The sequence below is a fragment of the Chlorocebus sabaeus genome, chromosome 25 (assembly GCF_047675955.1).
Source record: "Chlorocebus sabaeus isolate Y175 chromosome 25, mChlSab1.0.hap1, whole genome shotgun sequence".
Classification (NCBI taxonomy): Eukaryota; Metazoa; Chordata; class Mammalia; order Primates; family Cercopithecidae; genus Chlorocebus; species Chlorocebus sabaeus.
Window position 1 is genome coordinate 81,369,611 of NC_132928.1, and position 26,167 is coordinate 81,395,777.

At 50.6% G+C, this 26,167-nt stretch overlaps 1 protein-coding gene and 1 long non-coding RNA gene across 13 annotated transcripts in view; one reads left to right on the forward strand and one right to left on the reverse strand.

Moving 5' to 3' along the window:
* The window catches only part of SDCCAG8 (SHH signaling and ciliogenesis regulator SDCCAG8), a 246,249-nt gene that overhangs the window by 216,702 nt on the left and 3,380 nt on the right, over positions 1–26,167 (forward strand). For 6 of the 11 annotated variants that reach the window (XM_007989963.3, XM_037986195.2, XM_007989967.3 and 3 more), the window contains 2 exons: positions 18,435–18,561; positions 19,459–19,601. The exons of 1 other annotated variant lie outside the window; for it this stretch is intronic. In XM_007989963.3, the coding sequence (XP_007988154.2) occupies positions 18,435–18,561; positions 19,459–19,601 (270 nt within the window). Of the gene's footprint in view, positions 1–2,978; positions 3,100–3,558; positions 3,744–18,434; positions 18,562–19,458; positions 19,602–26,167 lie in introns of all 11 variants that reach the window. 4 more of the 11 variants (XM_007989969.3, XM_037986199.2, XM_073011881.1 and 1 more) reach the window with 2 other exon arrangements.
* On the reverse strand, positions 15,380–25,732 carry LOC140710298 (uncharacterized). 2 transcript variants are annotated; one of them, XR_012091316.1, is made up of 3 exons: positions 25,301–25,732; positions 19,823–19,923; positions 15,380–17,871 (listed from the first exon to the last, which is right to left on the reverse strand). It is a non-coding gene; the product is annotated as an uncharacterized lncRNA (long non-coding RNA). The 2 variants fall into 2 exon arrangements; XR_012091315.1 differs by lacking the exon at positions 15,380–17,871 and adding an exon at positions 19,310–19,537.

Consider the following 26,167-nt stretch of genomic DNA (forward strand, 5'->3'; position numbering starts at 1 on the left):
GTATCTGCTAGTTTCTCAGCTTGTCTGTCTTCCTTGACCGAAAAGAAGAGAAGAAATAGATTCAGGCAAGGGTGCTGTCCCCCTCCTGTGGCAAGAAAGCATCACAAGGATTCCCAGAGAGAGCAAGCTTTGAAGTGGTTTTAAAGTCACCATCCTTGGGAGAAACGAGACTGTCCACCCTTTGTTTTTCTGATCTTCTTTTATAGCATCAACAAGCAAAAGAAAAATCGCTATGTTCTCCAGTTAAAAATGATCGAGCCCTGCGTGCTTCCTGGTCATCTCTTTCATTGTTGTTGTTGTTGTTGTTGTTGTTGTTAGAGTGCATAAGAAGAAATATCTGTATAGGCAGAGGTACACAAGCATGCTCTCCCCTCGGTCTGTCTCTCTATCCCTCTTTTGTTGGGGGGATGGAGGGAAGAAGAAACGTACAAGCAGATGTGCTGCTAGATCTACAGGCTTCTGCCAACCATATGGCATCTTAAGGAAAGATGGTTGGAGCGTCTGGATTAGCAGAGTCGGGATGGGAAGCCATGTGTCGTGTTGGTACAGGCAGTTGTTTGAGCTCTCTCTAAATGGCTTCAGGAGATTGTGTAATGGAACAAATGGTCCTGCACGCCCAGGAACAGCCTTGCCGCTGCTGGAGAGGCAATTGGCCCTCGGGCGGGTACTGCTTCCCTTTTTCCCCCAGTATTATGTATTCTTCATTTAATGTTCTTCGAACTCTGAGACTTGACTCGGAACTTTTCAACTTATTACGCTCGTGGGTTCTGTCTGCTCTGTGTCTGCCTGAACTCTACTCTCTCCCTAATCTGGTAATTAATAATGCCCCAGTCCTCTTCTGTGTCCTCTCCCTCGGCCCTCCACAGGGGGTCCAGGCTCAGCAGGCCAGCCTTTCGTGCCTCTTGACAAAGGCCTTTTCGGAGGAGGCTGCCCTGCTATTAGGGGTTGGGGAGTGGAGGGAGGATGTATCCACCCATCAGAATTCCCGGAAGCCTCAGGAGATGGAAAATCTTTCATTTCTTAATGAGTAAACTGAGAGCTTTATGTGGTCCCAGGTGTTAAGCACATGAGAAATATGTACCGTCACTATTTTGGACCTCATGTGTGGCATTTAAAAAATTATTCTAATTTCATACTAGTGAAAGCATTGAACTATTAGGTCACACGTGCCATTTATGCAGCAATGGGAGACCTCAGGACTCTAATACATAATTTAAATACTGTATTAATATACTGTAAATTGGAGAATTGAAACACTGTGAGGCTGGCAACACATGGGCAGTATTTCAACTGTGGTCAGGTTCTCAGGCCATTCTTACTTGGGGAGGCTGGAGGTGAAAGGAGCAGTGAGACCTCACAGCTAGAACAGATCTGGTGAGTTTCTTCTCTTAGGAAGGCTCTTTGGACATTTCAGCTGCGTATTAGGGCAAACAGATCTTGTTTTGTTGGTGTGTCAGGGTCATTGCATATGCAGTGCAGTGTCTGTAGCTGCTAAAATAGTTAGGTCTGCCTCCTCCCTGGGATAGATAACAAAGCCTGAGGCTCCAGGTGTATCATACGTTGTGCTTAATGGAAGATAAAATGGCTAGTTGACTCAGACAAAGAACCCGTCCATTTTTCTGACTAAATCATCAAACCAGTTTGAATTAAGTCATCAGTTTGAGTCCCTGAGAGTAGCTGGTCAGTACCTGGTGGGCGTTTTTGTTTGGTTGTCTGTTTCTAAGTCCAGGACTGGAGAAAGAGGTCAGTACCTGGTTTGTGCTGCACGCCATGGGGGCAGAGTGCCCTTCTTCGTTTCTCACAGGCAATGACCCCAACTGCCCAGGACCCCAACAACGGGAGCAGGTAAGAAGTGCAGCTTCCAGGTTAAAAATCAATTCACCTACGGTCAGCTGTGTCCAGGTTAAAAATGAGTCGCCTGTGGTCAACTGTGGGAGATAGGAAGCTGTCATGCCTATTGCAGCTTCCCTCAAAGGTACTTTGAGCAATGAAAATACATTCTCATTTATTTGCTGTGGAACAATGCAAAGCCTTCCTCAAAAAAAGAAATGAAACCTGGAGAATGTGTGACTGAACTCTAGTAGGAGAAAAGGACATAAGTCTAGAAATCTCAAGTGTCTTCAAACTGTTATTATTTTTATGGACTTGTGACTCCAGCAAACAACTTTTACTATCTTAAACAAGGTCATCTGAAAATCATTTGAAGATTGTTACCAAATTCCTTCGTAAATATTTTCTACAAGCATAAATGTCAACCAGAAATTTCAGATAAGGTACTATTTCTCCTGTGTGAATTCTTTGTATTTAAAATTCATCTCATATACATAGGTTTTAAAACACGTTTTTAAATTTTCAGAGCTCATTTCATGCTGAACATGTTAAGTGCTAGGATATTCTTACTTTGTCTTCCGAGTTTAGGATCTGTGCGGGGGTGAGGGGGGTATCTGTAGAAAGCATAATTTTGATTGTTATCCACCAATTGGAAGATATCACTACTTTAATCCCTTTTACCTTCCAAGTGTACATGGTCCCAAATTTGTCAGTCTTAGAATTTCTTGAAACAATGCAATTAAACTGCAACATATTTCCTAACATTCTTAATTAAGACAGTGACTGAAAAATGTAGATTAACAGAAGTTACTGTTTTTATCAACATATTTTCTCTCTCTTTCCCGCCACCATCACATCCCCCTCCCCCCACCCCTTTTTGCTTTAAATGTCTGATGTCAGTTTCATCCACATGTACATTATGCACATGGCACTGAAGAAACAAAGTAAAAAATTCTCTTTTAATTCTGAGCTGCATGCCCAGCGCCACATGCACTGTCTGTTACATGTCGCTTCTTATGAGGTTCATGCTGGGAAGTTTCTTTTTAAAGGCGAAGTGTTTCTGAAGGAAAGAGTTCAGGTTGGGCAGATTGTGTTAGAAAAATCTTACTGTCTCCGAGTGGAATTAATATACTGATTATTCTGTGCAGGCTCAAACTGGCAGCGTGTGCAAAAGTTCAAGAGTGTCTGGGAATTGAAATATGGAGGAGAAAGCGGGAGAGTGAGCAGAGACAAAGAATTGGAAGTAGGGCTCAGAAGTGAAACTAAACGGTAACTTTGTAAAAAGGGGAAGGGAATTCAAGTATGAACAACTGTCATGAAGCAGTACTGACTGAAAATACTTTTATGGATTCAGGAAGCCCCATTTTCCATGGCACTTTTTAGGAGTGGTCTTAAAAATGAGTTTGGTTATTGGAGAAGAGTTGACGGGGGCAGTGGGAGGGGGGCAGAAAGACTTCTCTGAGTTCTTAAGGTCCTTGCCAGTTTCAATTAAGTCACATGAGAAGCTTAATCACTAACATAGAAATGTAAACGGGTTGCAGTATTTCTTTGACCTGTTAGCCAAGATTTTTTTTTCCTGTTTATTAAAATTTGAGTCTTCCATGATCACTGACAAACAATGATTCATTTGTTTACAAATAAGGAATTAAAAGGTAAGAAAAGCAAATGCAATCACGCAGCACCTTTCCCATCGCGGGGAAATCAACCTTTTTACTCATTGCCTCTCAGGGGAAAGAACTTGGGACGTGAGCATGGAGTTAATGAAGCTTTCACCCATCTCCTCCTCTCAACCGTCATCCCGGTTTAATCCTCTCCTTCTGCCAAAGTCCAGAGGCCCTGCGAGCCCCCGCGGAGTCGCCTGAGCCAGATGCTCCGCACCCAGCCTCCCCAAGCCCCGGCCGGCTGTCCTCCAGGTGCGGGCTCCGGGCCCTCTCGCGCGGCTTCACTGCTCGGCGGAGCCCGGGCCTAGTATCCAGAGGCGAAGCAATCGGGAGGTCTGGGTGGGCAGGGAGGCCGAGAGGACCATGCACCGCCCGGCGGCGCTGAGACCTGGCTGCCTAGGCCACCCTGCCCGGCGAGGGAGAGGGATATCTCCTGCCTGGAGCGCTCCGCGGTGGCCCCGAGAGCAGGTGCTGGCGTGCGGGAGGCGCACGTGGAGCCCTGCGGTCTGTTCCACCTGCAGAGGCACAATTGCCCAGCGTGGGGTGGAAGGCGGGCTGGGAGCTCCCGGGATGCGGCGTGGCAGCGGAGGGCTCGGCTAGATGCGCTCCTCGGACTGGCTAAGTAAGGGAGGAGGCTCATCCTGAGCGTGCACAGCCGCTCCTAACTCCCTCAACGGAGTTTCACTCAACTCCGAGACTGAAGCATTTTATTGGCAGCATTTAGAATGGGGGAAAAATCTACCTTCTGTTTAGCAGTTGCTCTTTTCTGAGGCAGAAAATATCTCTAGGGATGACTTAGTAATAGGGTACCCCATTGCCATGTGGGTCAGGGATTGGGAGAATGTCCGGATCCTGCCAATGCACCTCTGTGAAAAGTGGCATTCAGCCTGGGAGGAGAGGAGCTGGCAGGGCAGGCCGCCCCCAGACACGCACAGGCCCTGAGCTCTGCCTGCAGCCCCTCCCAGACACGCACAGGCCCTAAGCCCTGTCCTAGAGTCCCTCTCCTGTTGTCATTTGCTATCAGGGCAGTTCTCCTGCCACTAACCCTTGCTTCTCCCAACACAACCAAGAGACAGGCATATAGCAGTGAATACTGTCTGGATGATTTAGCATGTCTGGGTCTGGGGTCTTTCTATTGCCTGCAGGGGTTTCCTAGTCTACCCAGCAGGCGCTCACCAGGAGTGGGGGCTGTGACTGGGACCCATGGCCTGGGCTGTGAGGGGTGAGGGGCCACTGTGTACTGTCACCGGGAGCAGCCCCGAAAAAGGCCCCTGCTCCCGCTTCCTTCCGGCGGCACTTCCTCAGGAAATCTTAATGTGGGAAGGATGTGTGTGGGACTCCATAAGCAACACTAACCCAGTCCTGGGGAGAGACAAAGCTCTTGCCCTCTATCAGACCATCCTCGGAGATCTCTGGGGCCTCTGAGTTGAATCCCAGGCTCTCCCCTGCTTTCGCGAGGACGCAAGGCTTGTGCACATAGAGGGTTTCTGGTTGGAACACCTAAAAGTTGATTGATGACAGAGAGATGGTGCTAAACTGGCATATTCCAATCTTGGTATTTGTTCTTTGTCACCTTCCTCAAGGCTCAAGGTGCTTTTTGGGCTAAAATGGGGCATTCTGTGAATGTGTGCTACTTTTGAAAAATAGAGGAAGGAGTGTTGGAAGCCTAGACTGGTTCTCTTGCCACTCTTCAAAAAGCAAAATTTTGCAGCCCAAATATTAAAAATTGACTCTGCATATTCCTTCTCCCCCACAGTGGCACACAACTGGGCAGGCTCCATCTCGTCTGCTGCTGGAGCCCACTAGAAACCAAATGAGCCCTCCAGCAGGCCCAATCACTCTGATCTGTCATGGACCTTCTAGCTGGAAGAGTTATGCCATCATATTATCCCAACACTCATCACTGTGTGGAGGACCCCCTTTTACTAAATGATTTATTGCTCTTTGCAGAATTCCTTTGGCTGCAGATTTTATTTCTGAGTCACTGTGTTCAGCTCAATTGGTCGCCTTCAGTTACCGTGGCAACCAGCAGATGGGGTTCTTTGACAAGGGTCAGCGGGGAGCCTGCCTTGGTTTAGACAGAAGAGGAGCTAAATAAAAAGCTTTCAGCATTGACAGTTCTGTAGTGGATGGCCAGGAGTTGTTATCAAATTACTTGCATTAAAACCTAATTAAGATGTGTGCCAATAAGTGAGCTGTAGTGATTGAATCTGGTTACTTAGCTGCCGTGGGCCCAATCTTATTCCATCACACCTCTGTGGCTAGTTTGACTATCCCAAGAATGGTCAAATATGAAGGAAATTGAGGAAGACCTCACCACAGTGTGGAACGTGACATACTCTGGGACCACAACAGGAGGGTTTTAGTCTCAGGAAGACCCCATTCAAACAGAAACTTCCTGAAAACACAGCAGTGTGTCCCCCAAACCCAAGATGGCAATTGAACAGGACCTCCATGCGTCTGATAGTTCCATGTCTTCCATTAGGACTGTTGGTAATTTAATTGCAAATAGCATTCAACAAAATACAACTGGCCTGTAATCACTCTGGGTTAAAGAAGTCTAAATAGAGACATGCCAACTAAGTATGAAGGATCTTTTCTGGAGTGGGAAGAAAGGAACATTATTGGGCCAGTCAACAAGATTAGAATCCAATTCAGTAGGTTGGATGAAACTATTAGATCAATATAAAATTGACCGTAGTTGTTCATATACTGTGGTTCTATAAGAGAATACCTTTATCCTTAGGAAATACACACTGTAGCATATAAGATAAAAGGGCAATGGTGCATGCAGCTTACTGTCAACTGGTTCTGTACACACACACACACACACACGGAGAGAAGGGAGAGCATAATAAATCAGATGGGGCAAAACTATTACAATAGGTGAGTTTGGATAAAGGGTATGTTGGTATTCTCTAATATTCTTGCAACTTTTTATAAGTTTGACATTATTTCCAAATAAACCAGTTTTTAAGGATGGCTTTAGGGTGAGGTAGGGTATGGTGTGCATGGCAGTGTGGATTTTCCTGCTGGTGCTTCTTTATGGCCTTGAGCTACATGCAGCATAGATATTACTCTGCAAAGATTCTGATTTTCAACCATTTCCATTCCTCTGTCCCATTTCCTTTGCACAGTGGGGCTATCCTCACCATGACTCTGCTCTTGCTTGAGACAAAGCTGATCAAGGTAACTCTTGCTTCAGGCAGATGGTCTTCTAGGTTCTTCAAAGTCTAAGATTCATAACGTCTCAACTGCTGTCACTCTTGTTTCGTGGTGTCAGGATCCTTTATTCATGCTCAGTCTTCCAAAGGTGTTACAAACTCAGCCTTGGTTAGATAGCACTTGTATTTTAAGAAGGCTACAAGGTAGTGATACAACAGATCTAATGGACCTAAGATGAAACTCTGCCTCCTTTTTGGTAGAAGCACTGTTTTAAGAAGTTGGTCTTTGAGGAGCTTCAGTGACATTGTCAGAGGCTTTAGGGTCCTGTCGGAGGCAGCAGTGCTGGAGCTTGAAGAGCTGAAAGTGTCCCCTTGGCCATGGGCCCATTCACTGGGTATTCACTGGGGGGCTCTGTGGCACTGTGGGCTTCCCAACATGGCCTTCCAAGCTTCTGGCCTTTTTTGCATCCTTCGTGCCAACACCAGTCTATGGGTGAGATCAATTGTGTCTCAAAGTGTGGTTTCCAGAGTACGGTCCTCAAACTGTTACTGGTCTGGGATGAGGCAAGAACTGAAATTGCGTCAGAAATTTTCCAAGCAATCAAACACTGCTTCTTCCTTTTTCTTGTACTCCACAAAACCATTAGACTGCAATAGATTGGAAATTTTAAAAGAATTAAAATCAAATCGGGTTCTCCTCACTGAGCTCACTGGAGAAGCCCTGGCCTAGGGATTTCTCTCTTCTCTGGCCCCCAGGCCTCGGAAAAGGAGCTGGTGTCCGCTGCTGCCCGGAAGATTGCCCTGCGTGTTCTCTCTCTCAGGGTCCTTCCCTTAAATTCTTATGTTTCACATGGAATAGAAGAACGTCGGGCCTTTCAAAAAAGGATTTTGAGATGCTGCAAAGCTCACTGGATTTGGAGTCAACAGATGTGGGCTCTAGCGCCAGATTTACTACAGACAGGCTGCCTGACCTCGGGCAAGTCACTTATACTTTCTTGGTTTCACCATAATGGGCTGAACTGAGTGTTCTCCAAGGTGCCTCTCAGCCCTAACATAATATGATTCTTTTGATGAGAAGAGCAGGATTTGATCCACCCCATCACTTGGGGGCATCCCCAAGGAGCCCCCTGTTCTTCCTCCGCAGGCAGCCAAGGCTAATTAGGAATCTGAGAGAACGAGCCAGGAAAGGGGCAGTGCAGGACATACGTGCTCTTCATTGAAGGTGGTTACCCCATCCCGTACTGCACGATCCTCAGGAAGAATTCCTTATTGAAACCATTATCGAATAGGATAGATTTAGGCAAAGGAAATTTAAACAGCAAACCAGCCACTAAAAGTGCCTTAATGTGACGCCTGTAATCCCAGCACTTTGGGAGGCTGAAGTGGGCGGATCACGAGGTTAAGAGATCAAGACCATCCTGGCCAACGTGGTGAAACCCCATCTGTACTAAACATACAAAAAAAAAAAAAAAAAAAAAAATTAGCTGGGCATGGTGGCCTGTGCCTGTAGTCCCAGCTACTTGGGAGGCTGAAGCAGAAGAATCATTTATTTGAACCCGGGAGGCAGAGGTTGCAGTGAGCCAAGATTGTGCCACTGCACTCCAGCCTGGCCACAGAGTGAGACTGTCTCAAAAAAAAAAAAAAAAAAAAAAAAGTGCCTTAATGTTCTGGGCGAGAATAATGGGCTACAGCGTGTTCCAGAAGCCTCAGCACACTGCTTGTTCTCGCTGATGGGACCTCGTTCATGAGATGGAATTATGTAAAATGCCGCAGCAATGGTTAAGTGGTAGAACAAAGTAATACAACTTTACATTAACATGGTTTATTCACTAGAATTAATGACCTAGAGCGGTAATCGCGTTTTCAAAACTTCAGCTTGCTGACTAGGTGTATTGCTATGTAAATAGCTAGCGATATTTGAAGATAGGAACACAGTAAAATCTGTAAAGTAATAGGATTGTAGAAATATGGAGCTGGAAGAGAATGTAGTCATCTAGCCCCGAGGCTGGCAAACTTTAAAAGGTCAGGTAATAAATATTGTAGGCTCCATGGCCATATGGTCTCTGTCGCAGCTCCTCGGCCGTGATGGTGCAAAAGCAGCCATAGACAAAACGTGAATGAATGGGCATGGCTGAGTTTCAATGAAAGTTTATTTAGGGGCACTGCAAGTTGAATTTCATGCAGTGTTCACATATTATACTCCTTTTGATTTTTAAAAAATCATTTTAAAATGTAAAAATCCCTCTCAATTGGCAGATCATACAGAAACAGGCAGTGGCCTGCAGTCTGAAGTGTGCTGACCTCACTTCTAGTTTTCTCCTCTCATTTCACATGTGAGGAAACTGAGATTCAAAGTGATCACAGGATTTACTTAAGTTCTCATGACTGATGCCAGAGTATTTTAGGAGCAGACTAGGAGAGTTTTCATATAGACAGTTGGTTGTTTTGATGATGAAAATTGAAGCCACACAAAGATGATTCTCCAGAAGAACTCATGTTGTATGTGTGATTAATACTGTGAATTAGAATGTACCAGTAGTTCTCATGCCTAAGGATTCATCAGAGTCATCCAGGGGGCCTTACTAGAATGCATGCTGCTGGGCCCCACCCTCAGAGCTGATGGTTCAGAAGGTCTGGAGATTACTTATATTGTTAGTTTTACAAATGGAGAACCTGAGGTTGAGAGAGACATTCAGTTTCGGGCTTAAGGTAAAATAGCTAGCTTGTGATAGGGTTTTGAACCCATGTCCCCCATTTCCAAGTTCAGCATTCATAGGATTAGGATTAGAGCTACAGGTAATCATCAAGCAGAGAGGCAGGACTGGAGTTTTGTTTACAGAGATCCTTCTAGTCTAGCTGTTGTGGGGAGTATGGATTACAGGGGGCCGTGTGGAAGCACACAACTCTATGAGAAGGCTGTGCAGGAACCTGGATGTGAAGTGCTGGCAGCTGGACTTCAAGAGTGAAGGTCATGGAATGGATGAGTGGGGTGGATGGATGAGTGGGATGGATGGATGGATGGGTGGGCTGGATGGTTGAGTGGGATGGATGGTTGAGTGGGATGGATGGATGGGGGATGGATGGTTGAGTGGGATGGATGGTTGAGTGGGATGGATGGATGAGTGGGATGGATGGATGGGGGATGGGTGGATGGATGGGATGTGTGGATGAATAGGTGGGATGGGTGGATGGGTGGGAAGGGTGGATGGATGGGATGGATGGGTGGATGGGTGGGATGGATGGGTGGGTGGGATGGATGGGCAGGATGGATGGATGGGCAGGATGGATTAGTGGGATGGATGGATCGGTGGGATGGATGGATGAGTGGGATGGATGGATGAGTGGGATGGATGAATGGGGAATGGGTGGATCGGTGGGATGAATGGATCAGTGGGATGGATGAATGGATGAGTGGGATGGATGGATGAGTGGGGTGGATGGATGAGTGGGATGGATGGATGAGTGGGGTGGATGGATGAGTGGGATGGATGGATGGATGGGTGGGATGGATGGATAAGTGGGATGGATGGATGGGGGATGGATGGATGGGTGGGATGGATGGATAGATGGATGGATGGATGGATGGATGAGTGGGATGGATGGATGGGTGGGGTGGGATGGGATGGGATGGGAGAGGTTCAGAAGGCCTAAAGGGCTCATCTGTGGAACCAGGAGACTGAGCCATGGGGATGGTGACTAGGGGTGGTCCCACCCACATGAGAGGGTCACAGAGAGAGGAGCATTGAGAGATGACTCCACTGTGTCAGGTGGCGAGTTTGAAGTGGGCTTGGAAATGCAGGGGAGAGGCCCGAGGCTGAGATCAAGTGCTCAGGATCCTTGTCCTCTCCACTTGGAGTCATGAGTGTAGATTTTAAAAATCATGCAGGCAGAACGTTTCCAGTCAGGAGAGTGCTGAGCCCAGCCCTGGGTCACACCAGCATTTGAAGGTCTGATGGAGGAGGAAGAGGTGCCTGAGACGATGGGACCAAAGGGGAGTGAGAGACCAGGACAGAGTCTAAGAAGGAGAGTGATGAGTCACACTGTGGGCCTTGCTCTGTGGCCTTGGTGGATTAGGTAATCCTGGCTCTGCCTTACCTTGTGTGCGCTTGGGCAAATGATCGCTTCTCTGTACTTAGCTTCTCTCATGCATAAAATGCAGATGATAATTTAATGCATAGTATTGTTATGAGGATTAAATTAGTTAAGGAATGTAAAATGCTTACAATGTGGGCATTTAGTAAATGCCCAGTAAACATTAGAGGAGGCCGCTGGGAGGAGTAGAAAAGTGAGTGCATATTTTACAGTTCATGTATTTGCACCTTTGAAGTCTATATGTTGTTTGAAAAATGTTCTTCATTTTCATGAGGAGGATGCCACTCCCAGGGAAATAGTCTAAGCACTTTGAGAACACTTATCTAAGAGAAAGGACAATCTTTGCTGTAGTCAGAGGGACCACAGGGAGGAGGCTCTGGTCTGGAAACATTTCAGAACAAAAGATTTTACCATTACCACCAAAACCAAAACAAAACAAAACCCAAAACAACAACAACTAAAACCTTCCACTGTAGTCTGTAGGTAGCTCCCAGGGGGAATTGTCCAGTGAAGCAAAAAACTCTCATTGAAAAACAGAAACGCATGAGGATACGGGCCCCCTCTGGGGAAGGAAGGGGCTGGCCTGGAGAAGAAATCCATTGGTAGTGGCCCTGTGGGGCTGGTGCTAGGTTCCCAAGTGTTCATTTGGTTATTATACCTCATAACTTATTTATACATTGCATATATTTTGTATGTATCACATACAACATAAAAAAATTTAAATATATGTATTCACTTGCTTTCACAGTATTCATAGCAAATGAGTGTCTGAAGCATAGGACCAGAGCTGGCAGCTTGCACTGCTTCTGTTTTGCATAAGATATTTTCCCCAGCCCACTCAGCTCTATAAAGTTGTTTTGTATTTCACCACTTGCTCCATCTTATCTTGAAGCCTTGCATATTTTTTTAAATGCTGGTTCTGATCATGCTTGCAGGGTGCGGCTCAGAGGATCGCTGTTGGACCAGTGGAGATCTGTCTGGGCCCAGCACACTTATGAGTCCCCTGTGATTTCATCAGCATCTGCCTTTAGAAACCTGGGCGTGTTTGTTCCCATGGTAACTGCTGCCCCTGACACGCCCGAAATTCCTGGCGATGCCCTTGTGTGGAAGGGGAGCCCGTGATGCCCATTCTACCCCTGCATAGGGCAGCTGCTTTTCTCCACCAGGGTCCCCAGTCCTGCCCAGGCAGGGGTGGCAGTTGTACATCTGCAGATCCTGAAGGACATGGACCCTGTGCCTGAGACGGCCACACTAGCCTGGGTGCGGGCTCCTTCAAGTGTCCTTCCTCATGGACCTGCGGGCCCTACCCTGTGTTGTAAGGGCCGGGGAGCACAGGGGCTTCCTGGGAGGAGGACTGGCTTCCTGCCCCTGATGGGGCCTGGCCACAGCTCCCAGGGCTCCATGACAGCACAGTGAAGATACCAGCCACATCCTGGGGGCCCTGGATGCAATCCCCGTCTGTTGTAAAGATGAGATAAAGGCGGGGGGAAAGACGGGTCTGAATTAGGGGTTGAGCTCTGAAATCTGGCGATTCTGTGTTTCCTGCCGCATGGAGGGTGTGTGTGGTTCGCAGGCCGTGGGGCGCTTCTGGCAGCGGGGGCTGGTGCCTAAACACTCCGCAGACCCCATGATGGCAAAAGCCCCTCACCCTGTTCATGACTTAATGCCTCCTAGAAGAAAAGGCTAAAACCAAGACACACAGAACAAGAAATTGCACTCTCAAAGCGACAGTTGCTCTGAGACTGGAACGCTGAAAGAGGTTTCCAGGCCCGTGGCGATGGTGATGGGGGTGAAGGTCGCAGGTGGAGGGCACGGGGCGGCGGCTGCGGAGCGGGGGAGGAGGCGGCGGGTGCCCGGGTCTTCCTCGGAGCGCGCCCCCTGGGCTGGGCGGCTGTCCCTGCCTCCCACCGCGCCCTGGTCCCCGCAGCAGCTTCCGCGCCGCCACCCCCGCTGCCTCGTCCCCTTTCTCAGCAAACAGTGGTGCCGGCTACGTGGGGGATCCTGGAGGCTGCTGAGCAAGAGCGCCCTCCTCGACCCGCCCCTGCTCCTGCCTCCACTCTTGCCTCGGTGGCGGGGGGAGAGTCTCAATCTTCTGCCTAAGGCGCCCTCCTCCCTCGGGAAGTCCGCTGTCCTCTGCCGTGAAGATTGCCCCTCTCTCCTCCAGGGCCTCCTCCCCAGCGGCTCCCACCCTCCGCACCCCATCTTGCGACCTCCCCGCCAGCCCAGCCCCTCACCAGAAGAGCCTCTCTCTTCCAGCCCCTGAAATCTGGCTTCTGCCCCAGCCAGGAGCCTCTGCAGGGCGCTTCGCCACCAGGTGGCATTTCCCACAAACCGGCCACTCCGCCCTGACCCCTCTCCTCCCTGGACCTCCATCTCCCAGTTTTCCTCCCTCCAGGATCCCACTCTCAGTGTCTTGCCAGATTCTTGTCCGCTACTAGCCCTTGAATGCGGCGGTTCCTAAACCCCTATCCTGGGGCGAGCCCTTCCCTCTCACTGTAGAAGAGCTTCTCAGCCAGGGGGTCTTGGGGGCCGGATATCTGCATTTTTAACAAACTCCCCACACTGACAATCTGTGCCAACCCTTCCCAGGCAAATCTTGCCCCCGCCTTCATGGCCTCGCCTCCCAGCAGGTTTGGCCCACTCCGCTAGAGCTCCAGCTCGGCCCTTCCTAAGCCCCAAGCTACATAACTGCCTGGTGGGAGCGTGTTCCACAGGTACCTCGGACTCGCCCTGACCCCAGAACTTCTCTTCTACTCTAGGCCGGTCCCTCCTGCCATCCTCTGTCTGGTAAATGGCACTGCCGTTGCCTGCAGGATGAAGTCCATACTTGTTTTTTTGGCTACAGAGTCCAGCGTCACCTCCCTCTGAGCAGCCTGCAGCCTCTGGTCCAGCCACACTGCACAGCTTGCAGTTTCCAGATAGGCAGTGGCCTTTGCACTGCCGGCCCCACATGGGAAGGTCCCGCCCCTGGCCCTGGCCAGAACAGCACCCACTCATCCTTTCCCATCCCAGCTTGCCCGCTGAGTGACTTTGAATGAATAATTCATGTTGCCTGTGCCTCTGTGTCCTCATCCTTAAAGTGGCATAATAATTAGTTCCTGCCTCATGGAATTGTGAGTGCCAAACAGTGAGTCCAGTGCCGGACATAGTAAGTGCTCAGCATATGATGATGATGAGCCACGTCTAAGCAGGCGCAAGCCCGCCCAGGCTTCTCATCTGCAATATTGGCCATTTCTCTTCATGCCTCAGTGTCCTGTTTGAGTTGAGCATGTTTTTTTACAAGTGAGTCTCCTCCATTGGCCAGGAACCATCCGAGAGCCGGGAGCATTTATCATTCTTGATGGACTCCCAGGACCTAAATTAGTACTTGACCCTTAAGAGGTGTTGGCTGGGTGCGGTGGGTGGCTCATGCCTGCCATCCCAGCACTTTGGGAGGCTGAAGTGGGCGGATCATGAGGTCAGGAGTTCGAGACCAGCCTGGCCAACATAGTGAAAACCCCCATCCCTACTAAAAATATAAAAATTAGACGGGTGTGGTGGCATGCACCTGTTGTCCCAGCTACTTGGGAGACTGAGGCAGGAGAATTGCTTGAACCCGGGAGGCAGAGGTTGCAGTGAGTCAAAATTATGCCACTGCACTCCAGCCTGGGTGACAGAGCCAGACTCCATCTCAAAACAAAACAAAACAAAACAAGGTGTTTACCAAGGGTTGGTTCATTTAGTGAATTAAGTGAGTTAACCACCATTAACAATGGTTAAGGACACCTGGGCACTGGCTGGATTTGACTCCAAGCTGTACCGGTTACTTGTGTGACTTTGTGCAAGTTAATCAACATCTCAGCTTGTTTTCTTATCTGTCAAATGGGGATGATACTAGCATGTACCTCCCAGGACTGTAGTGAACTTTTAATTAAGATAATTATTTAATGTAATAGGTAGTTTATTGATTAATCAATTAAATTTACATAGGTAATTGTGGCGCAGTGAGCCCAGGGGCTCAGTAGGTGTTAGCAGTCATCAGAGGTGCTATTTGAAACTGTGGGTGGATGAAGAGGTGAACTCAGGACCACGAATATGAGAGAGCAGTAACCACCATGGAAAAGAAAAGAGAGCCTGAGTGTCTAGGACACCCCAAGCAATCTCGTCTGAATGACGGCAATGAGACATCCATTAACAATGAGACATCCATTAACAATGAGGCATCCATTAACAGAGGCGTAGGCTGGTTTGTGCAGGGTTGGAGGCTCTTCCAAAAATGAACAACTTTAAAAAAATCTCCCCCGGGTGCGGTGGCTCACACCTTTAATCCCAGCACTCAGGGAGGCTGAGGTGGGTGGAGCACGAGGTCAGGAGTTCAAGACCAGCCTGGCCAAGATGGTGAAACCCCGTCTCTACTAAAAATACAAAAATCAGCTGGGCACGGTGGCAGGAGCCTATAATCCCAGCTACTTGGGAGACTGAGGCAGGAGAATCGCTTGAACCAGGGCCGCATAGGTTGCAGTGAGCCAAGATCGAGCCACTGTACCCCAGCCTGAGTGACAGAGTGAGACTCCATAAAAAAAAAAGTCTCGGGCTGGGTGCGGTGGCTCATGCCTGTAATCCCAGCACTTTGGGAGGCCAAGGCGAGGGAGTTCAAGACCAGCCTGACCAACATGAAGAAACCCCATCTCTACTAAAAATACAAAATTAGCTGAGCGTGGTGGTGAATTTCTGTAGTCTCAGCTACTGGGGACACTGAGACAGGGGAATTGCTTGAACCCAGGAGGAGGTTGCAGTGAGCCGAGATCGTGCCATTGTACTCCAGCCTGGGCAACAAAAGCACACCTCTGTCTCCAAAAAAAAAAAAAAAAAAAAAAAAAAAACAAAAAACCTCTTTTCCAGTATTTGTAATATAGGGAGTCTTCAAGTTGGTTTTAAAATGGAGTCAATGGGAATCCATCCTCAGCTCTTAGCTGTGAAGGGAGGGCTGCCCGCCTCTCAGGGATCTCACTCCTCACAGCAGGGGTGCTTCTGTGGAAACCTGGTCAGCTGGTCCCCTGCTGTCCTGCGGGGCTCACACCCAGGCACTTGATTCAGCGGGTCTGGGTGGTGTCTCCTTCCTCCTCCCCACCCCAGTAATCTCTATAGCTTTCCCAGGGCCCCAGGTTGCAAAGCACTCTGGACTAAGCCTCCTCCAGGTTCTGAGGGCTCCATAGGAGGAAGGTCTAGGCCGGAACTGGCCTAGAACCCCCGTCGCTGAAGGTGGAGCCAGGGTGGCCTGCCAGGCCCGGCGTTTATGCTGTGAGAGCGGCTCTGGCCCTGCCCATTGCCCTGGATGGGCTGCCATCCCTTTTCAGGAGTTCAAAACCACATACCGAACCCATTGGTCCAAAGGACCATCATCCCGTTTGATCCTAGCACAGGGCAAGGGACCACAGGGACAATGGCTGCTCGTGGCACCTTCTTGCTATGCAGTCATGTCATGGTGTCATTTGTCACGTTTCTGTTCCATTATTTTCAAGCAAGCAGGAAGCCACGGGGCTACCACCTCAGTTGCTCTTAGCTAGTGGCTCTCTCCACAGGTAGGCCTTCATCGGAGGGGAAAAGCCACCTTAGGGTTCTAGAGCTCAAGGACTAGTGATGCTTTTCACCTGCTGATTTAAATACAGAAGCATCGGATTGTCTGCTTCTCAAGAAAAGAGCTGTTACCATCTCTGTCTCTTCAACGGGACCCACTCCTGGGCCCTACAGCAGGGCAGGTACTCAGATGAATAGTGGCCGCCTGCCTGTGTCAGAGGGTCGGCCTAGGCAGGTTCCCCAGCCCGCTGGCCCGGGATGTCCTCCTCTCTCCCGGCCACTCGCTGCTAAGGACAGCCTGGGCTCCCGGGGCCATGCAGGAGAGCTGCTGTGATCTGCTCCAGTGCGGTGGCTTTGAGAGTAGCTCCCAGGAAAGGCTGCCTCAGCCCCAGCGTGATGGGGACGGGTAGGGGCGGATGAGGCTTCCCAAAGCAGCTATGGCCTTAGTTATCGCCAGAAGGAAACCTACTTTTCCTCCAAGATCAGAGGGAAGGATGGGGTAGGATGAGGTGGGATGGGATGGGATGGGATGGGATGGGATGGGATGGGATGGGATGGGATGGGATGGGATGGGATGGGGTAGGGTGTTGGAGCATCACCATGTATATATGTCACACACACAGGGAAACACTCCTACTTGGATGGAAGATCTTTGCTGTTCTGTTGAGGCCAGCCTGATCCTGGAGGCAGGGCAGGGCCAGGCTGTTGCCTAGGCTTGAAAGAGGCGCCAGGGCGTCCCTGAGTCCTTACACTTTCCCCAGAACCTGCAGGCAGCAGGAGGCCCTTGGCGGGGTAGGGAGGGGCGGCGGTGGTGCGGATTGTGGGCGTGGCCACTCGGAGGCGCCCAGCCCGGGGGCGGGGCCTCCTGGGAGCATGCGCAGTGCCGGCTCTGCCCGGGCTGGGGCCTAGGCTGCGGCCCCCGCCTCCCCAACACAGGTAGGCGCCCCACAGACCGGACAACGCTGGGTATGGCAGAAAACAGGGAGTCACGGTGCGTTCTGGGGAAGGCCCAGGGCTGGGGGCTCGGGCCTCTTGACCAAAGCCTCCAGCCCAACCCAGCGGAGGCTGAGAAGGGCGGTGGGGCAGGGCCGGAGTAGCCGTGGGGAAATGGGAGGGCGCGGGCCGAGCAGCGCTGCGCGGGAGGAAGGTGCCACCATCGCCGGGTTTCCCAGAGGGCAGTGGTTCCTGTGCCCGCACGTGCGGCCTTTTCTGTGAAGGAACCGGTCCCAACCCCAAGGCCCAAACATGTGGCCGTGTCAATGTTTAGTTGTGCTCGGAGCCCCAGGAGAAGCCGAACTGAGGGCAGCCAGAGGCCGGGGTCCGCAGAACGGCCCACGAGGTCTTCGGCTCACTGGCCTGGAGTTTGAAATGCACCTTGAGCTTTAATGGCCTTTTCCTTGTGCGAATCCGAGTTAACGTGCCTGCTGGTGCTTCTGACGGGTGAGGACGTGAGGCAGGCCACACATCTCGCTTCTTTCCAGAACACTTCTGGGTAGTGGTTCAATTCCGAATTTAATCCAAAGCCAACAGTTGCATGAGTGAGTGTGCTGCTGGCTGGAGGAAGCCGACTGTGGACAGATGAGGATAATGGTCTGAGTGAATTAGCAAGTCTGGAGAGGAGCGCCCATCAGCAGAATGATAAATTTAGGATCTTTAAAGACATCTGGTCAGCGATGCCGGAGCTCGTGATTGACTGAGTGATTAATAATGGAAAACCCTTACTTCAGTGTTTCCACGGCCCTCACCCACGTCCCCAGCCGGGGCGGCCGTCCGCTCAGCCTGCCAGAGACCTTTCCAGCTGAACAATGGCGGCAGTTGGGCCCTCATCTTTGACCTGTACTTGTTAGTTCAAAGTTTCCTTTTTTCTTCTAGTTACCCCACTTATCTGCGTGTTTTCTAATTGATAGTGTACTGAGATGGCTCCCAGTTCCCACGCACATTTGCTAGAATGTAACCTTCACACAGTGCGTACCAAGGGCCCACTGCTAGCCAGAGCCTGGCACCTCAGGGTCACCTTAGGCGTCCTGGTTATGGTTCCCTAGCAGGGGCTTCTCTCAGATACACACAGCCCCTGGGCCTGTTGAAAGGCTGACGTTATCCCTCTTTAATTCTGCGGTGGATTTTTCTTCAGGCTAAGGCAACTGGATAAGCACAGCCAGGCCACAGCCCAGCAGCTGGTGCAGCTCCTCAACAAGCAGAACCAGCTTCTCCTGGAGAGGCAGAGCCTGTCGGAAGAGGTGGACCGGCTGCGGACCCAGGTACTGTGCAGAACGCGGCGCAGGTGGGAGTCCTTGGGCGGGCTCAGCCCACCCAAGAACACGCGGGAGTCTACAGGTGGGTCTTTTATGCAGCTCAACAGGCCGGCTTTCCCATGGATCACATCAGTTAGCAGTAAGCTGGGAGGGAGGTCCTGACGACTGTGCTGGGCAGTGCAGGACCCGGAGAAGCGGAGCCATGCGCCCGTCCTGGTGAGGGGGTTAAAGTCCGTGCGGGTGAACAGACCCAGGCCCGCGAATGAACGAACCACACCAAGTGCCAAGCTGCGCCGTGCAGGCCGCGGAGGGTGCGAGAGCAGGGAGAAGCGTGAGGACGGCCGTGGCCGGCAGAACAGGCTTTTTCGAGGAGGGTGGCCTTGAGCTGCCTCTGAAGGTCGTGTATGGTTTGAATTGGTTGAGGAAAGAGGTGTTCTCAATTAGCAAAGTCGTCTTGAATAGAATGCAGGCATCTTGTCCTAAATTAGCTGATTACTGGGCTACTATCTGGAGTGCTTGCAGAGCGCCCGGCAGTGTCACACAGCATGCATTAATTCCCTTTACCCTTGAACAAGCCGGCGGTGCTGACATTATTGTCTCCATGTTTTAGATAGGGAAACCAAGGCCCAGACAAGCATTACAGCTGGTAGGTAGGGACACCACAAATGGAACCTGAGCCTGACTCCACAGCCCAGGCTTTCCCCATTCAGGTGAGATCCAGGGCCACCAGCAGGGAAAAGGGAGGAAGGAAAGTGTCCGGTGAGTTTTGAACGCGGTATGAAACCTCTTGTTTTCTAAATCGCTTCTCTGCCTGTTAGAGAGGCTGTGCATCTTGCCCCATCAAGCAGTTTGTTAGGATAATGAGGCGGTCCTGGGCTGACCAAGGCCTCTGCCTTTCATTAGGATTGCACCCAGGTGCTCTGTGAGTGCCCTGGGGACTTCAGGCAGTACACGCTTGGAGTGATGAATAGGAAAAATGCATCTGGAAATGGAAACGAAGAGGAGTCTCATTCTCCTTACAAAATGACCCTGTGCTCAAGGAACCTGTAAGTACTGACTTTTCCCACTCAGCCCGAAATCCCTCTGCAAAACGTGTTCACAGGCAGTAAATGAGCACAGCCAGGCGCCTGGGAGCTAAGGCCTGCAGGTGGAAACGCCTGTGTCCCCATGCTTCTGGGACTGCTCACCGGGACCGTGGGGGAGCAGGCCGCTCAAAGTCCTAGCCACAGCCGCACTGCCACTGCTAAGCTAGGAGGCGAGGCCTCACCTGGCGCGCTCCACGGCAGGGTCCTGGAACCTGAATTTCGCCAAGCTGGTGGGGTGATTCTGGAGGACACTACGTTTTGAAAGCCTTCGAAGTGTTTGGAGCTGGAAAGAACAGAGAATTATTCCAGTCTGTGTCACTGGGCTGAAGCCCCCACCCCCGCTTCGGACAAGTAACTTAAGCCTTTTTCCAGCCTCAGTTTCTCGTCTGCACAGTGGGCATGGTGCACGCCTGGCTTCACGGGCTGTGGGTGTGCTGAGTGCAGGCGGGATGCCCCACAGGCCCTGGGGCACACAGGCTGGACATGTGAGGGTGTTTACTTTCTCCCTCATCTTCAGAGGGTCCTGGGAGAGGTTCAGGGAAGGCAGAGGCCTGCAGAGCAGCAGCCGTAGGACCAGTGCCACTCCCCTGTCCTCTACTTTCAGGATGACCCCCTCATCCTCCACCAGACCCAGCTCAGAACCCAGCCCTGTGGGCAGGTCCCCAGGGAGGGCCCCAGCGGCATCTGCTTTAGGCCTGGCCAGCCAAAGGTCAGGGCCACTGGGGCCACTAGGTCTCCTGGCAGGTGACTAGGCTCTTGTCACATAGGAGGGAGGGACCGTGACTCTTGGCATGTGTGAATCTTTGGCCTCTAAAGCCAAGAACTCTGTCAGACCTCAGGTTGTGGGCAGTCTTCCATGGAAGCTGAAGCACACGGCAGCTTCCTTTGGGCTCTGGACTAGGTCAGGAGAACGTGGGCTTTGCCTTTTAACTCCCCATCTGCCTGCTTTACAGCACACTTAGATCTTAACGTGGATCACCGATGCTTAGAAGCCTCTTCCAGGGCTTTAAAAATCTGGTTATTGCCAAGTGAGTTGCAAAATTTTCACAAAATGCATTAAAAAAACCCCGAACCTCAAAAAATCGTCAAAAAACTAGCAGGTCTTTCTTCTTTTGCCTGAAGCAACAGCGATGATTTGCCCATCCTGTGCTATCTGATACTGGCCCATCTGGCTCGTCTCTAAAGCGGCCTTTCAGATTCAAATATTACACTTGGAGTTATTTTAATATGAACATGACAAAAGAAATTTGGTAGAGGGAATGTTGGCTTTCAGTTGCAAATACTAGTGGTCAGAGAGGAGGCAGGGATCCAGGTTTGGAAGCGCTCTGTGGAATATCTAAACCCAGAGCCCGCTTTTTCTGGCTAAGCCTGGCCTTCACCTCTAGGTAGGGGCTGTCAGTGGGCTTCAGCCCCTGCAATGCCTTTTTGTCACGGAATCAGCTTGTGAGCTAGGCTTCTGCTGAGCCGTGATGTGAGCGAGGCTGCTGTAGGTTCACGCAGGTATTTTGGAGGAGGTGCCGCCCGCCTGAGGGCTCTGGAGAGCTCAGCCAGCCTCTGTGTTCCTGGAGTGGCCTGCAGGTCCAGATCCTGGGCCGCTGAGGTGACAGCTGTCCTCATGGCCGGGTTAGAGATGGTTGAACTGAAGGCTTCCATTTTCTCAGCCTGGATGAGTTAAGCTTAATTTTGCATGTCTAACTCTAAACATCTCTGTCCACTTAATACCCAGTAGAGAATGGGTCGGGCAGCGGTTCCAAAGCAAAGTCCATCCCTTTCCTTCACTCCCTGTCCTGGGTCCTGAGCCCCGCTGCGCCTGGTGGTGGGGTTCAGGCTGGCTTGTGGCCTCCGACAGCAAGTGTCTAGCCTGTTAGCAGGTTTCATTATTCTAACTTGTTTCTGCTTGAATTCTGAAACACTCAAAACGACGTGGCTGGCAGAGGGAGCCCCCCTGGTAGTGGTAGCTGCCACATGGATGCTTTTGGCCACGAGACCTGCCACCCTTCCCGCTCCCCTCCCCGGGGCTGTCTGCAGTGGGCAGGGCTCAGGCCACTGGCTACAGCTCTCGGCTCATGGCTTGGCTTGTGCTTTGCTTTGTTTTTTGAGACGGAGTCTCGCTCCGTCACCTAGACGGGACTGGAGTACAGTGGTGCTATCTCTGCTCACTACAACCTCTGCCTCCCATGTTCAAGTGATTCTCCTGCCTCAGGCTCCCAAGTAGTTGGGTTTACAGGCACCCACCACCATGCCTAGCTAATTTTTTGGTATTTTTAGTAGAAACGGAGTTTCATCGTGTTGGCCAGACTGGTCTTGAACTCCTGACCTCAGATGATCCGCCCACCTCAGCCTCCTAAAGTGCTGAGATTACAGGTGTGAGCCAATGCGCCCGGCTGTGTTTCTTTTGAGATGAGTTTTTTTCTTGTCACCCAGGCTGGAGTGCAATGGCATGGTCTTGGCTCACTGCAACCTCCGCCTCCTGGGTTCAAGCGATTCTCCTGCCTCAGCCTCTCAAGTAGCTGGGATTACAGGCGCCACCACCACACCAGGCTAATTTTGTGTTTTTAGTAAATACTGGGTTTCTCCATGTTGGCCAGGCTGGTCTCGAACTCCTGACCTCAGGTGATCTGCCCACCTTTGCCTCCCAAAGTGCTGGCATTACAGGCATGAGCCACTGTGCCCGGCCTCTTGGCTTGTTCTTAGTTTTGGGTGACTACAAATAATGGCATTATTGATCTCCTGCCTCACCCAGGGGAAACAACTTCAAGAAAATGGCTTTTAAATGTCATGAAATGGCTCGCTCTTCTCCTTGTGGAGAACAGACATTGAAGCATTTGGCCAGCTTTGCCTAGACGCAGTTCCCCGCACTGTGTATTGCGAGAGGGTCAGGGCCTCCAGGGAGACACTCTGGCCTGTGTTTTGTTTGAAACTGGGTAGTCACACTCTCACCTCTTGTTGAAAGGAGGCCCTGGCTGGGGGAGGCTGAAACCTTGGTGGGGGGCAGGGGGGAGGGGATTCGGGGTGAGGTCAGTGGGTCCTGGGGGAGTTTGGGCAGGGCCTGACAGCTTGGAGCAGGGTCAGGGGTCTGCAACCTAGCGCCTGGGGGCTCTAACATCTGGCTAGGAAGGTTGGAGCCGGCTGGTGAGGAAATAGGAGTCTTGGGGAGAATGGCATCTGGGAGAGGGGAAAACAGAAATTATCTGTCCCCTTAGAGGATGGTCTCAAGCATCAAGCTGATTTTCTGTGTCTGCGTGCTTATTTGGTAATGAATACGGTCTCAGCTGACTTGCATTTTCTGATGGCCGTCGTATCCTAAGTAGGCTGTTTGGTTCTATCTGCAGTGTTCAGTCTGGGGAGTGATTCCCTTTTAGTCCCCTCATATGAATCACTTACAGTTTAGAAACAGAGTCGGAAACTGACTTGTCAGTGGTTAATCAGTTGGCCCTATGACTTTTAAGCATTCTTGGCAGTGAATTTACTTTCTAATTTGATTTAAACTTGTGCATGGATCCAGCAGCCATATGTGATTATATTCAAGATCATCGACATTATCTCATTATACCAAAGGACTCATAGAAGAGAGCCGAAAACAAGCAGGGGACGCAGAGACACAGAAGATGAAGGAGGAAAGGCCCACTGCGACTTCAAGCAAAGGGAGAAGGGAGGCTCTAGAAAAGTGACAGCTCTAGGGGACCAACACTCCCTGCTGGGGAGGCCTGCCTGCAAGGCAGAGCTGCTGCAGGCTGCCCATGTTAGGCCTTGGAGGTGTCACCTAATTTACTATGGTCCTTCTAGGAGCCCTGGGGGCCTCGCCCAGCTGACTTAGGAGCTACCACAAAGTTAGCTACCTGTAAGACAGATGGTGCTTGAATAGAACAGCAAATACACTGAATAAAATAAATTAAAAAGCCTCCTCCTGAACCAAGATTTTTTGGAAAGAATTCTAAATAGATGAAAACAAACAATTTGATTTCAACCAAATTGTTGTTTTTTTGTTTTTATCCTGATTTTCACCCGAATTGTCAGTCTCAAAAATAAACACTGATACATTCCCAGAAAATATTTTTCAAATAAAAACTGACTCTGTTAAAGTTTGCCCTGATTCTTTCAAAACTGTGTACAAGACACTGTCAACCAAAGTGACTTGCATATTTTTTTAAATAAACTTGAACATATGCAGCTAAAATGTCATTAACTCCCTGCTGCCTGAGTGTTTTTAAAGAATGACACGAGGCCCCGGGTGCTGCATGTCTAACATAAGCATCTCGCGACCTTCGGCGAAACTTCCCCAAACACCTCCAACAGCAGAGAGTTAAACTTCGTGTTTTTTTGACTGAGCACCCTGTGTCTAATATTGAAAAGCGCGCAGGGCTTCATTTTAGCCAGACTTGCTCTTCCGTTACCAGTTCACTTTGTCCAAGAGTGAGTACTTTCAGAATGAGAATCATGGGAGAAAAGTGCATTGAATTTTATATTCCTTCAGATACATTTGCTCTACTTATTGCTTCCTGAGTCAGACATTACATTTTGCAATATAAATTCACAATCAAGATTTTAAAGGGAGCTAAATATTTTAATCCAATTAGACAAGTGAACAAAACACTGAATATTACATGTAGTGTAGATCAGTGGTTCTTGCCTTTAAAAGACTGTAATTCCGTCACATTACAACCCCAAATGTCAGTGTTGTCTTTATTTTTAACACTTTCAAACATGAGGCAGCCAGAGGCTCCACTCTCTGCTGTTGGTGACACTGTCTGTCCTTTGGGAATTCTTAAAATCTATTTACCATGGAAACATGGTTCATATAAAACACAGACCTGCCTGTGTGGAGAGGAAGTTCTGATGACTCAGGGGACTTGAGAAAGCTGGAAGATGACAAACTCAGACCCCGTGGTTAGGAAGGAACCCTTGGGCTTGGGTGCGCCCTGGGGAGGAGAGGCGGCACCTCAGAGCCAGGACCTCCACCTTAGCCTCCTGTGTGCTGGGGCCTCCCTCTCCCCCTCAAGTCCAGCTAGAGATGCTGTCTTATGGAAAGTCCCACTTCGTGTCTGCGAGGCGGCCTTCTCTGTGGCTACCTTACCATTTCTCTGGTTTCTACGGCCCCGTTCCTTTCTTGGAGCCCAGAAGCAGCAAAGCCAACGCCTGCAGTGGAAGGGAAGGAGGGCTTTGAACTCTGACTGCCGTGTGGCTGCTGTTGTCAGAGGCCCAGCTGGGCAGCCAGGAGGGAAGAGTGGCCGCTGCCCTGGGATGGCTTTAACCATGAGCTCCTGCCCTGCTCTGCAGCTGACAGAGCAAGGTTCCTGGACAGGCCTGACCTGGAGGGGATGAGGCCCTCAGCGAGAACCTCAGTCACTGTGCTGGGGACAGCAGGGCCGCGGGGGCCTGAAGGTGGCCGACCGCCCCTCAGCTCTGTAGAGGAACACTCCTTCTAACAGGTGGGCGGGCCTGCTGGAAGGCTGTGCTTCCACAACGTTCTGCCCAGCATGCTGAGGGCACCTCTCTCCTCACTGCACTGGTGGCAAGCCAGAGCTCACGTGGCTTATTTCATCCAGGCTTCCTGCCCAATTTGGCAGGTTAATTCCGTAGATATCAAACTGGCTCCCCCTCATCTGCTAGAGCAAGAAGGAGAGTCCTGCATGGGAGTCTAGACTTTGAGGTCAAACTACCTGGGTTCGAATCTCCGCTCTGCGTCGCTTCAGAGACTTGTGTTAGCTTCCATGTCACTTGATTTCTGGCAGAGAAAAAGAAAAAAGAACCAGCTTCCCTTTAAAAGGAAGTGCCTGATATCACCCAGAGCCCAGCACGGATGGTTATGAAACCAGCAGGATTAGTGCTGAGATCATCGTGGGCTTGAAAGGGCCATTTGAGATAAATAACCATTTTGTACATAGAAAAATAAGGCTCAGAGAAATGAAGTGAATGGAATTGGGAAGTGGCTGGGCAGGGAAATGAACTTCTTCTCAGGCCACAGGATGTGTGGATGGGGGCAGGTACCCGAGCGGGTGCGGGCGGAGCCGGGCCTGGCTAGAACAGCTGCCGAGCCCTAGCTCTGGCGCCCAGAACACGAGGCGGAGGCGGGAGGCGAGCCACCAAGCGAGGCAGGGGCTGCCCTGGAGCTCTGTCAACTCAGGGCCAGCTTTGAAATGCCCCAGATGGAGATGGGGGAGGGTCTGCCCTCTCCAGTTACAAATGGATGCTTTATTGCCAGACACACAAGGAACCAGGACCATGTTTTGACTTGGCCAAACACAGACGGCACGCCAGTGACAGAGCAGATAGCGGGGGGCGGGGAGGGGATGTTACCTTCCGAAGGGCTGGCTAGAGCCACCCACAGAGAGAATGAAGTGGGAAGCCCGGGCAGGTCTCCCGTGAGCAGGGGCGAGGGGTGCCACCATCTCCCCGGGCTGCCACTTCTGGCCTCTCTGGCTGGCTTGGGAACAAAGCAGCAGAAAAGGCTGGCTGGACCCCACAGCGTGGTTGCCCGGGGAACAGTTCAGGTCACCCAGAGCAACTCATTTCTTACACTCAGAACT